This window comes from Berghia stephanieae, chromosome 2 (assembly GCF_034508935.2).
Source record: "Berghia stephanieae isolate SIO BIC M18660-M18661 chromosome 2, UCSD_Bste_1.3, whole genome shotgun sequence".
Taxonomy (NCBI): domain Eukaryota; kingdom Metazoa; phylum Mollusca; class Gastropoda; order Nudibranchia; family Aeolidiidae; genus Berghia; species Berghia stephanieae.
Genome location: NC_088361.1, coordinates 80,689,042 through 80,703,118, shown reverse-complemented (window position 1 = coordinate 80,703,118; position 14,077 = coordinate 80,689,042). Strand labels below are relative to the sequence as shown.

General features: G+C 39.5%; 1 protein-coding gene across 1 annotated transcript; it reads right to left on the bottom strand.

Annotated features, from left to right (window-relative positions):
* Nucleotides 1–2,098: 2,098 nt before the first annotated feature.
* On the bottom strand, nt 2,099–5,972 carry LOC144965624 (uncharacterized). Its single transcript, XM_078901167.1, has one exon. It carries the CDS (start codon nt 5,629–5,631, stop codon nt 4,339–4,341), a length of 1,293 nt encoding a protein of 430 aa, XP_078757293.1. The 5' UTR covers nt 5,632–5,972; the 3' UTR covers nt 2,099–4,338.
* Between the last annotated feature and the right edge of the window lie 8,105 nt (nt 5,973–14,077).

Here is a 14,077-nt window from a genome sequence, read left to right as displayed (position 1 = left end):
GGGTGGAGATAGATAGATAGTAGATAGATAGATAGATAGATAGATATAAAGATAGATAGATAGATAGAGAGAGAGAGAGAGAGAGAGAGAGAGAGAGAGAGAGAGAGAGAGGGAGGGAGAGAGGTTAACTCTCGGGGTGTGTGTGTGGGGGGGGGGGGGGGGGGGGGGGGGATCTATTTGAAAAATAATAGGGAATTGAGAAAAGATCGACGTCTTAAATCGTTTAATGCTATTAACACGTGTTTGTCTAAAGAGACCCGCCAAGGCCAAAGCTTGGACTTCCGTCTACTCCAAACGTATACCTATTTCACTGGCTCCACAATCTACAGTCTACATACAGTCAGTCAGGCAAAATTGTTCTTATTCTCTTTTCATTTCAAGGAAGCAAAATGGCTGTAACAACAGCAGATAATTACAGTACAATTATACCTTCGTGATTTTACCACACGAAGATATATTATTTTTCTTTTTTTTTTTAAAACTCTGACTATAAGTAATAAGGAAGGTTATGTATATCTACATGTTGTGAGCATTGCATCGAAGATAAAGTGATCAATGTTTATAACATCGATTATATAAAATAATATACAGAAACGTACTCGTGCACACAAACTACACATAGGTACACAAATCTCTCTCTCTCTCTCTCTCTCTCTCTCTCTCTCTCTCTCTCTCTCTCTCTCTCTCTCAGGTCGCGCTCACAAACGTGAATACGCTTATACGTGGTACACCTTTTCAAACACACACACACACACATACACACACACTCTCTCTCTCTCTCTCTCTTTGTATCTCACACAGACACACACACACACACACACACACACACACATACGCGCGCACACACACACATACACACCGCACTTACGTATACACACAACATGAATAATTTTAGAAACAATTATATGATTAAACATATTTTTCACACGCAATACCGATTTCAGGTTAAATCACAATATAAAAAAAATTAGTCCTTCAGAGCCATTAGGCCCGTGGAGCTAGAGTTTATCCTGGTTTATATAGCAATTGCTTGCTATCCTTTGGATAGGACACAAAGTACTTTTCGCCAGCTTTAACAGACCCAGCAACACAATCACTGCTGGGTGGACAGGGTTGTCATACGACTGCACCCGGGATCGACCATGGTCCCTTTGTGTGTGAAGCGAGTGCTCTACCAACTGGGCTATCGGGATCCCTAAATCACAATGAATTCACCATGGGAATTTTGTTGGTTTTCATCAAAGTTAGCAGACCATTTTTGTATTCCATACAGTCGGTTATTTCGACCACTCCTTACACAATAGAGATGTATAAAGTCAACTGTCAATATAAACGACTTAATTTGTATCAATTTCCAATAGGTCGATATTTGGACGAGTCGGTAATACTATTTTTTTTCATTCTCTATTTAATGTTTTATATTTCAGAAGTTTGAACAGCGTATGCACCATTTTTAGCCACGTTAAAAATGAAAAATAAAAAAAAGGTGATGTTTATCTACTTCATTTGTTACCAAAAAAAAAAAAAAAAAATCAAAATCAAAAGCGTCTCCAAATCCTATAGACTTTCAACGTCAGTGGGTTAACATTGAGCTGTTGTTCAAACCATTAGGACCTTCATAATATACCACAGGTTTTATTACATTTGTAGTGTCACCTCATAGAACATATTTACCCTAATTTATATTTTTCAAAAAATAATTCCGTATTCCCATCTTTTAAATGTTGTTGAGAATATAATTGAGTAATTTTTATTTATTTTTTTATTTTTTTATTACTTAATTATTATTTTTTTAATGATACATATTGCATGTACTGTATATTGTACGCCGAGAGCTGCTATATTGTATGGGATAGGCACTATATAAATAATAATAATAATAATAATAATAATAATTATTATTATTATTATTATTATTATTATTATTATTATTATTATTATTATTATTATTATTATTATTATTATTATTATTATTATTATTATTATTATCATATTATTATTATTATTATTTTTATTATTATTATTATTATTATTATTATTATTATTATTATTATTATTATTATTATTATTTTTATTATTATTATTGTTATTTAATGTATTGACTGCCGTACTCTGGAGAGACGTATTTAAAATCTTGGCCAGAGAACTCGTTCGTCAAATATCGATCGATTTAAATGACCCCCATCATGGCAAAAGCTTCAAACCCGGGATCTCGCCATGGTTTCACAATGATCAGTGCGCTCAAAACAGCTTCATCTTATTTCATTAACAGGCTATATTATGGACCCGGGGTGAAATTTTACGTGGATCAATTAAGTTGACTAATTAGTTGGGCGCTCTTTTAGTGCTAGTAGCATTCCTGCAATATTCAGATTTAACCAAGCACAGAGGGGAAAAAAAACAACAAAAACCCAAACAAACCGAAACAGATTCACTCACATCTGACTATATCCCACACAGAAAAGTTCAGTCAGAGCCTGGGCTAAACTGAATCACCTACTATTCCAGGACAAAGTAAAAAAAAAAAAAATCACAGAAAAAGGGACAGCAGATCAGAGGAATAGAAATTCTACTTCTATATGTCAAATACATTGTCCTCAGTGTCACCTAGGCATAGAATCTACACACTGGTGATATAATAATGTAATAGGGTAAATTTTATCCAATTAATTATATGATGCACTAAGGTCTGGGTAGGGTATAGGGCCGAGGGTGTCAACTACAAATTGCGATTTCCAATCAAATAATAAGCCAACGATATGAATCTGAATTAAAAACAAGATGTTATAAAGTCAAGAAATGTAGGAAGAAGACATGATAGTATTGTAATTGTAATCCGGTTTTCAAAAACAAATCTTTAGATCAAATAATCAGCACATCCAACAGGTCAGCAAAAAAAAAAGGAATTTAGCGCAAATAACCTTTTTGTTTTGTTTTGATTTTTAAAAAAAATAATAGTAGGATAACTCAGTTATAATATATGCATAACGGAATACATAATACTACACCCTAACTGAAAATAATTCATAGAATCCAATAATCCTTTTTACTACAATAAAAAAAATAATTATAACGATTCTTTCACCTTGCCCTATTAATGAAATGATATGTACCCTACTGCCTACATTTTGTCCATTGCATAATCGGTGAAAAATAACACCCTCAAATTTCTTCTTTTTTTTTTAACGAAAGAAACCAACCTAAACTATAAGGTGAAGGTTTCCTAATATAGGTATGGCCTTCATCTTCCATATGGTAGGCCTACGTGATTTCTCTGGAGACTAGGAGAAAAAAAAAAGAAAAAAAAAAGAATGTTTGAAATAGAATTTTTTTAAAAAGAGACACCTCTCCCTGCAATCCCGATCAACGTCGTCTCAAAAATCAACTGCATCGACAACTGCATACAATGTAACCAAAGTCCTTATATTTGCAGGTCTGCAATTATGGGCCTGTTTAACATTGTTGAAATGGACAGTATTTTGCGTTGGTTGAGAGTATTTCCATAACAACAATGAGCCCACTACAATTTGGGTTATCAGACCTGCAAATAAGTACATATTGTATGTAATCGATATGATTACAATTTTCTCAATCGTCTGATATTTTTAAAAATCTTATTTTCCGAATAAGCATTCTCTCCCTACGGTTCTATCAAAGACAATTTTTATAAATAGAAACTCGAGTCGCGTCCCCTGCTTACAAGGGACATAATCCTTGCGGTTTATAGATTTCATCGATTTTGTTATGAAGATCTGACTGACTAGGGACATTACTAAAATAATAATATGGTGATTACTGTAAAACGAAGCATGCATTTACAGATAAAATGTTAGCTCAGTTTAGAATTCTTTTATCACTCACTTTCAGCAGATTAATCTCGCTCCCCCCCCCCCTCCCCCCCCCCCAACGCCCTTTATTAGAACTTGTTTTATTCTAGCAGTGTCATATACTCAAAAAAGGAATGTATTGTTATTTTGGTATAAATATAAAACAAATTATCATAACATAATAACTTATAGGTACATTTTCAACATCGAGTTCATAGACAACAAAATCGATTCACTAGCAAGAGGCTGGTATCCATACCAAAACCAAATAAGGATTATCATCAACACAGGCATTTGAGTCAATACGGTAGAAGGAGAAAAAGAAAATAATTATATAGAAAACCAATTGAAACGAAAACGATATCTTTTCAAAGCATCTCCACGACTCAAAATTACCTGTGCTTTATAATCTCATCGTGTACAATAATCAACACCTCTGTATTTTGTTACAACAATGTAGAGAATCACAACATGTCTTTGTTACCAGTATGATGATTATTTTAATGATCGTTTACACACAACTTTCATTCCTCTGCTCTAGCAAGTCTTTTAGAAGCACATAATCCTTGAGCGCTCTCGGTACAGGCAAGTCTTCCACCTTTTCAAACAGATTGTGGCCTGCCTGGCGACGAATCACGTTTCGGCACAGTTTTTGCAGTGGAATCACAGTCCTCATAGAAGATCTCAACCACATTAGCAATTGATCTTGCTCACCTGGTCTGCCTTGAGTGTGGTAGCCGGGATGAAAGAACATTCGGGCTGAGTAGTCTACATGGCCGACCTTGGCGAACAAACGACACATTTTATAATGGCCACGTTCTGCTGCCAATTTGAACACCGATTTGTATACACCATTCGGAAAATATTTGACTGGTACTTCCAAATCGACGTTGTAAGCGAGCATAAGCCAGGCAATATCCATTTTGTTTCCCGCCACAGCTTCATGTACAGCGGTTTCTCCTTGGTGATTGTAGATATCGTGGCGACTTCCGGCCGCTAGTAGAAGTTCTACAACACGCGTATAGTTCCTTTTTACAGCGATGTGCAAGGCTGTGTCACCCGTCTTGAATTCGCGTCTATTGACGTCACAACTGGCAGCAAGTAGAAGCTGGACAACTTCCTTGTGATTGTAGCAGACAGCTTCCATAAGGGGACTTCTCCCCCAGTAGTTTTGTACGTCCACGAGACTCCCAGCCGACAGGAGAATATCACTTATGTCAACACTGCCATTTCTCGCCGCGTAATGCAAAGCCATGTCACAGTTTCTATCCGTAATATTCAAATCAGCACTAGCTCTCATAAGACGAAGTACAGCATCCGTGTTACAGTTTCTCACAGCCTTCATCAGTGGTGTCTTGGATGTGATGTCCTGGCTGTTTACATTGACTCCGCGTCGGATAAGTACATCTAAGATTTGATAGTAGCCATCATCTGCCGCGTAATGGAATGGTGAGTTGCCGAATGTATCTTTAGCGTCAAGCTTGGCACCAGCAGCTATCAACAGAAGCATACATGCCATTTTATGGCTCTGAACAGCGAAATGCAACGCTGTACGTCGTAATGTGCCTGTCGTATGGTTGACGTCACACTTAGACTTGATCAGGTACTGAAGCATGTAGGTGTGGCCCTGATACGACGCTAGGTGGATGGGACAAAGGCCTGCATCGTTTTTACGTCGGACCTCAATGAATTTACCATTAAGGTCAAGCTTATGCTGGGCCACGAGCCGCTTCAAATGTTGCAGATCATTGTTTAGAATTGCATCATAGAATTCAAGGCCCGCCATTTGAGTACGTAACAACATGGAGGATTGTTGGATATCGCCCTCCTCCAACGCACAAACACACTCGCTCGCAATTTTGCTGCTTTTTGTAGTAACCCACAATCGTTAACATTCGATTGATTAGAGAACACCTTACGTTTTCCAACACACAAAAGCTATATGACCACCGTGGTGGGAAAGTAGTCCAATATAAGATTCATTAGCCATTGTACTGGAAATGAGCATCTAAATAATATGGTAACGATGGGCACAACACACCCATTCCTATGAATGAAGGCGATGACGATGAAGAATTTATAGAGCGAGAGAGGAAAAAAAATATAGGCAGAATGAACACAATCCAGCCAGCCTCTGTGTGAGCACACTACGATGACGATAGACAGAGAGCAGGGAGCAGCAGCAGTCACTAGGCATTTTTTATGTTAATGATGACGATGACGAGTGAGGCGATGAACGCGGTAAACATGCTGTAATAATAGCCCAGCTTTTACGGAGATGCGACGAGGATGTGTTGCCGGCTGGCAATGTAATGTATTTCAAACCGAAATAGATGAACGTTGAAGGTTATGTTGCTACTTTATATAGAGCAAAAGATTTCCCACGGTAAAAAGTCTGTATATCCCCATTTCAAATTTAACTTTCTCGAATTAGTTTAATAAAAATTTTAAAATGCACTTTCACCAATATCGACTTGCACATATTTGCAGTTCTGATAACCAAATTCTTTATGGGCTCACTGTTGTAATGGTAATCGCAAAATATTGTCCATTTCAACAATGTTAAACTAAGCCCATAAACGGGTTCGGATGTTAGAACTGCATATATGTACATGTCGACCAAAATCATTAACTGACAAAGATCTGCGTTTTGATCGTTCTTCTTTTTTTTTCACATAATAATAATAATAATAATAATAATAATAATAATAATAATAATAATAATAATAATAATAATAATAACGATAATAATAATAACAATAAATAAATAATAATAATAATAATAATAATAATAATAATAATAATAATAATAATAATAATAATAATAATTATTATTATTATTATAATGGTTCTACCACTACAACAACAACAACAACAACACCAACTACTACTACTTCTACTACTATTACTACTACTACTACTACTACTACTACTACTACTACTACTACTACTACTACTACTACTACTAATACTACTCCTACTATTATTATTATTATTATTACTACTACTACTACTACTACTACTACTACTACTACTACTACTACTACTACTACTACTACTACTACTACTAATAATAATAATAATAATAATAATGATAATAATAAAATAATAATAATAATAATAATAATAATAATAATAATGATAATGATAATGATAATAATAATAATAATAATAATAATAATAATAATAATAATAATAATAATAATAACGATAATAATAATAATAATAATAATAATAATAATAATAATAATAATAATAATAATAATAATAGTAATAATAATAATAATAACGATAATAATAATAATAATAATAATAATAATAATAATAATAATAATAATAATAATAATAATAATAATATTTGTAATGATAATGATAATGACGATGATGCTGATAATCATGATAATGATAATGATCGTGATGATGATAATAGCAACACAAAATACAACAACTACTATTACTACATTACTACTACTGCTGCTGCTGCTACTACTACTACTACTACTACTACTACTACTACTACTACTACTACTACTACTACTACTACTACTACTACTACTACTACTACTACTACTACTACTACTACTACTACTACTACTACTACTACTACTACTACTACTACTACTACTACTACTACTACTACTACAAACAGCGTTGTATTTGTCGGAAACAGAAATGTAATATCGCCTAGCAGGCGTCATGTCTCGTCCTACATATTAAGTGTTGCTGTTGGTCAGGGACCCCCATGTAAAGCGCTTTGAGCACGTTTAGTGGATATTGCGCTATATAAAAGTTCAACTTAGTGTTTACTACTACTACTACTACTACTACTACTACTACTACTACTACTACTACTACTACTACTACTACTACTACTACTACTACTACTACTACTACTACAATAAGTATCTGAATTAGTATTAGTATTAAGATAAAGATCTGATCACGTGTGTATGAAAGGTAATAAAAAAAGCAAGAAAGAAAAATACAAAAAAAAAAAAACCATCCCTAAAAATCAGTCTACCTCCCCAGTCGAGGTAGACTGATTTTTTAATGACGTTTTTTTCTTCTTGTATTTTTCATTCTTGCTTTGTCTGGTACATTTCATACACACTAGTTCAGAACTTTATCTTAAAACTAGAGACTAATACAGATACTCACACCACAATTTTATGTTTATCCAACAGTGGCAACATATTCATGGTTGGTGACAAATTTTGCTGGCGCACTCCGTAATATTATGAGCAAGTGGTCAAATCCGACAGTCCTCATTTTGTGAAGAGTGGCCTCCGTTTGACATATTCGAGACCTAGGCTGTTGGCTGCCTCAGCCTTTGCTGTTTTCTCGCTGCTCTGGAATCCAGGTAGATTCCACCCCAGGCTGAAGGTCTCTGTCACAGACTGTCAAACAAAAATTCTCAAACGTAAGACTTTAAACTAGTTATTCAGTGGACAGACATGTATTTGAAAATTTGGCAAGAAAACTGGTCCTTCAAATATTGATCGACGTAAATGACCCTCATCTTTGCAAAAACTCTCAAACCTTGAATATCGCGGGTTAACTGGTTAATTTTTGAATCATCTTAATCTATCAATATATCAATCTACGCAGCTACAGACAGCAGCCTCTTATGGTTCACACTATCATGTTATGACGATCGACCCAATCAGCAAAGTCCGGTCCGCATTCGTGCACCGTCGCAAACCCGCCTGGTAGCATCGTCACAACACACCTTTCGACTAGATACTCTGCCGTCTCGGGTTCTTGCCCACAGCGTGGACATATTGGACAGGAAGTTAGACCCCACCGATGTAACGCACTTGCCGTTAGGCAGCTCCTGGACTGAAGTCGATTCGCAGCTACCCAGTGTCTCCTCTTACTGGTATCAAAACCTGGCAACTTCTCACCAAGCTTAGAGGAGTGTAGGTCCCCGCCCCCACGAGGGATTGAATTCGTCCAAACCGACTTCCATCTCGTATGTGCAGCTCTGTCCGTAGTCAGGGATTCTGCGTACAAGGGTTGCCGGGACTTATTTCGGCTCGAAACGGGGGCACCGTCCATTATGCGCATGAGAGGGGTATCCCCATTCCCTCTCTCTTTGATCTTACTCAGCCAGTTTCCCGTAATGGTCTCCCTCCGGACATCGGGGGGCTGGATCGCTGCCATTATCGGGCCCCATTCTCTAGGGGTTGTTGCTAGCGTTCCCGACACTATGTGCATCGACTTGCGAAGTTTTACATCCACCTCCTCAACGTTTCTGCTTCTACCCCACACTGGAGCGCAATACTCCGCGGTGGAATAGCATAGTGCCAGGGCGGACGTTCTCAGGAGCGCTTGGCTAGCGCCCCAAGTCGATCCCGCCAGCTTCCTCAGAAGACTATTCCGCTTCTCTATCTTCCGGGCAACCCCTTCGAGATGAACCCGATAGGTAAGGCTGCGATCCAACGTCACCCCTAAATATTTTGGATGCGGCTCATATGGGAGTGGCTGGTCCCCGACTAGGACATTCAGTTTGCGGGTGTGCCAACCACTGCATAAGTGAAATGCAGTGGCCACGGTTTTTGAAGTGTTCATCTTCAGGTACCACTTGTCAAAGTAGGATTTGAGTCTGGTGACGTCCTCGCTGAGTACGCTCTCGAGACGGGTCCACACTTTACTCTGAGTAACGAGTGCCCAGTCGTCTGCGTATCCCAGCCTCAGGGAGGAAGTGTTCTGCACATCGATAAGGTAAACATTAAACAACATTGGCGCAAGTACCGACCCCTGAGGGACCCCATTCTTCAATTTCCTTACTTTGCTCGTGACGTCTCCCAGCGCGACGTGGAATTGCCTTTCCCCTAAGATCGAAGAGAACAACTTCAAGGTCTTTTTGCACCTTATGATTTTTGCAAGTTTGAGCATCAACCCATCGCACCAGACCGTATCGGCCGCTGATAGGTCTATAAAGACAGCACCTGTTTGCTGTTTTCTCTCGAACCCGTGCTCAATATGCTCTGTAAGGGCAATGACCTGCTCCGTGGTGCACCTCCCTTCCCCGAAGCCTGCCTGCTCGGGTGGCAGGGCAGCGTCTAGGACCGACCCCCATCGGTTTAATAGAACACGCTCCAACAATTTGTAAAGACAGCTCAGCAGCGATATGGGTCTGTAACTGTCTGCCTCCTTCGCCGGTTTCCCTGGCTTCAGGATGGCAACTATCTTCGCATGCTTCCACACTTGTGGAAGCTTTCCTTTTGCAAGGACGTCGGACATTGCCTCTGCTAGCCAGGCCCGTGCCCTGGGGCCCAGATGCGTAACCATATCGGGATATACACCATCTATCCCTGCTGCTTTGCCATTCTTCACTTCGCTAATGGCTGCACCCACTTCTCGGGGAGTGAACGGGGTCGTCCAGTCCGACTCCTCCGCAGGTAGCGAGTCCAAAATCGTACGGTACGCCTTGCGGACACCGCGCTCAAAAGCCTGATTAGGGACCCGCTTACTACGGTTCTTAATGTTCTTGGCAATTGTGTCTGCCTCGCATTCCGGTGCGATCTGGGTCCAATTTCTTTATCAAACGCCAAGCGTGGCGGCTGGAGTGTGTAAAGTCGAGACTTTCCACGGTCTCCTGCCACCGTTGCTTCCTTCCCTCTGCCAGAGACTGAAGTAGTCTATCGGCTGCGTCCTGGGTCTGGGTCTGCTGGTACTCTCGGTACAGCTCTTCCGACTCTGCTGTCCAGCAAGGGGTGTAGAATTTCCGTTTGCCCCGTGGAATAGAGCGTTGAGCGCTCTTAACCAGTAGCCTACTGAATCTGGTTATATTCTTGGACTTGGGAGGAATGGCAGGGCAGACCTGCTCGATATAAGAACTGAATTCCTCCCAGTCAGCCTTCCTGAAGTTCCATCTGCAAGGTGGGAGAGACTGCACCCTCGGTATTGTCACCCCAGCTGTGACAAGAACCGGCCTGTGCTGGCTATGCGGAAAGTCACTGAGGAATGTTCGCTTCACCTGCAGCGGTTCACCGTTCGCGCCTTTCGTTACGAGGGTGAGGTCTGGAGTATACTCCTTCTTATGGCGGGTACCCCGGAAGGTACCATTGGCTGTAGGATCGTACACTAAGTGTAGATCGTTACAGTCCATCCATGAGCGGAGTTGTCTTCCTGCCTCGTTGCAGTCTTGGTAGCCCCATTCGTGATGGTGGCTATTAAAGTCTCCCAGACAGATGGAAGGATGGCTGACCACCGGTACCGGTGGTGTAGTCCAAGTCGCTCTAGGTGGTTTGTAAATATTATGCAAACACAGTCCACCTACTTCCACGGAAATTCGGTTTACCCCATTGCTGTCCGTTACGCTCTCAATGACCCTTACCTCCGATGGCTCTTTAGCGTAAACGCTAACCCCTCCTTTGAGCCTCGAAGTGTCCTCGCGTTGGACCAACGTATAGCCTGGGATCTGGAATCGGGAAGATTGCGCGCCTGAATAAAGGTGGGTCTCCTGTAACAGGAGGATATCTACGCAGTGGGCGGCCAATAGCTTTGATAAAAGCTCATTTTTTGCCATACTCTGGCTCTCGATCGCCATCCCCGCCGTCGCATTTTCCGATTGGCAGGCCGCGAATCAATTGATGCATGGGACGTTTGCTTTTTTCTCGGACGTGCCGACGACCCTGGCGACACGAACGCGGTATTATTTGGCTAGGCTGCAGACCGCTTCGCCATTGACGGGACTGATTGGGACTCGACATGAAGATAATAGTGTGGCGCCCGGGATAGGGCTGCTATTCGGGCACCGGGTTGGATCAAATTTAGTCACACACCGGGGCGAGCAGCTCATGTGGCTCGTTGGCTCGATACCCGGGATGGTCTCGTCACGGTCGACCGGGTTTTACACCTTTGCCCTCCCGTGTGGCTCAAGCCCCCTCACCACTGCAAGGTAAAGATCCACGAGGGAGAGCTACAGGCAAACGAGACTTGTCAAATCGGATTTCATCACTATCCAGTATCCAGCGGTAATTTGGTCGTTGTTGGATTAGAAATAAAAATGTGTGAGCCGGTCCCTCAGTACGATACACATCATATAACAATATCAAGCAAATTGAGTGTGGTCAATGACTTTATGAGTGACAATGATCGCATAACTCTGACCCACATCTCTCAGGTGTGAATGGGTACTTGGCTAAAGGCACTGACAGAGGTTGCAAGTTGTGCACCTTGCAGGTATGAAGAGAAAATTTGGCCTGTTGGGGGAATGAATGAACCATCGTGGAATGCATTGAGCATGTTAAAGCCTAGAAAATGCCTCCATAAATGTTCATGTTTACCGTTTGTTTTCAAATTCACTTTTCACAATACGTGCATTGGAATATGTTACAGTGAATGACATAATCAGATGGTGAAAAGGCATGAACTGAGATATTGCCAAGTTTAGTTAGAAAGTCAATTTTTATCAAAAATGAGTTCTTGTCATGATTAAATCAATCATTTTTGTACATCTTCGGGAAATATCACAGCTTAATTTCACTTCTAAATATTTTCTACAGCTAGTCAAGTTGAAATAGTATGAACTTTGAGAACAGTTCCTGGATACATTTCCCATACATTTGACCATAACCTCATGAAAAATCACCCGATTTACTTGAAATGACGATTAAAATGCTCTGAGGAGCATATTCTTTCAGAAAATGAAAAATAAAAAAAAAATTGCAAATCCAAACTTTTCACCTTCCGACCGATTATGTCAACCATTGACACATATAATTATAATCCTATTCAACAGGCCAGATTATTATGAAACAAATTACAACTACCTGTCTCCTTGGTGTGTGTTGCCTCTAGCGAGTCTTGCATTTTTAAAAAGTGGTTAATTTTAGAGTCCTTTTAGTCAGATATTTTGACTTTAAAAAAGGTCTTCATTTCGAATTCTGACGGATTGAGGCTAAGCCTTCGACGCTATTTATTACGAAGGCTGTGGTAGGGGTGATCCCACAACATAATTATCCCATATGTTTGGACACCACTACGTCATGTCATCATTTTCTTGTAATTCAGGTCTATAATTATTTTCTAAAATATGCTCAAATAGCACACTGCATATTTAGCTGGAAGGCACGCCTCGACAATATTGAAAACTATTCGAAACTATTCTGCGATATCTCAACTTAATCTTAGCTACATGCAAATTTTCTCATCGATAAAATTCGCACCTAATCAAATGATAACAAATATTATTGGGCTGATAAAATAATTATTATTATATAGGGCCCGAGGCAGATGAATAAAAGTCAAATATATAAAGTATGTAATCAACAACTTATTGGGCGCCACTGTGACGATTCGGGCAGCTCCCGGAGAGTCGGTAGACTTTAGGAAGACATTTGATTCGGTACCCACATTTAAAGATGTTTCAAAAACTAAAGTCGTATGAAATAAGAATGTTGAATTAGATAAAATCGTTTTTAAGTAATCGAACCCAAAGAGTAAAGGTAGGAGGTGAGTTTTCGGAATTTGGTAAAGTTACCAGCGGATTCAGAGAAGGATGTTGGTGTGACATTTGATCCCACTCTCAAATTTGATATACATATTAATGATATATGTAAAAGAGCAAAAAAGTTGGTTGGGATTATAAAATGGAGTTTCTCTCATTTCGACTGTACCCTGTTTTTTAATGTTATTTAAGACTTTAGTGATGCCCACTTTGGAGTATGCATATCGAGTTCGATGTATATAAGACAGTCCATAGCCGCGGAGAACGTCCAAAGGAAGGCCACTAAATCTGGCCCTGAATTATATTATTATCTGTCTTATAAGGAATGATGGGAACGTCTTTCACTCTCTTATTTACAGTACAGTACTTAGAGGTGATCTAATTCAAATATACAAGATCGTACACAAGAGCGACAACTTGGATTCCAGGGAGTTCTTCAAATATGCGGGTCTTCAAAATCTTCAAAGACCGGTGTTCGACGTCAATGCGTGCCCACTCTTTAGTTGTCAAAAGAAAGTCTCCTTGAGGTAGAGGCTACAGCGGAATTTTTAAAACTTTCTGTTCTGGATTTTAAATTTATCACCATGCCTGATCTACCTGACGTTTAATATTCTAAAAATAGAGGATAATGCCTGTCTTTCAAGATGCTCAAAAAATTTTTTTATAGGAATATTCTTCATAGAGGGTATTTTGTGTAGGCATGGTGGACTGCATAATGCCTTCGGCTCTTCTTACAATTTTATATATTCTATCTCTATCCCCAACAGTGATGGCCCCACCCAAGAAACGGATT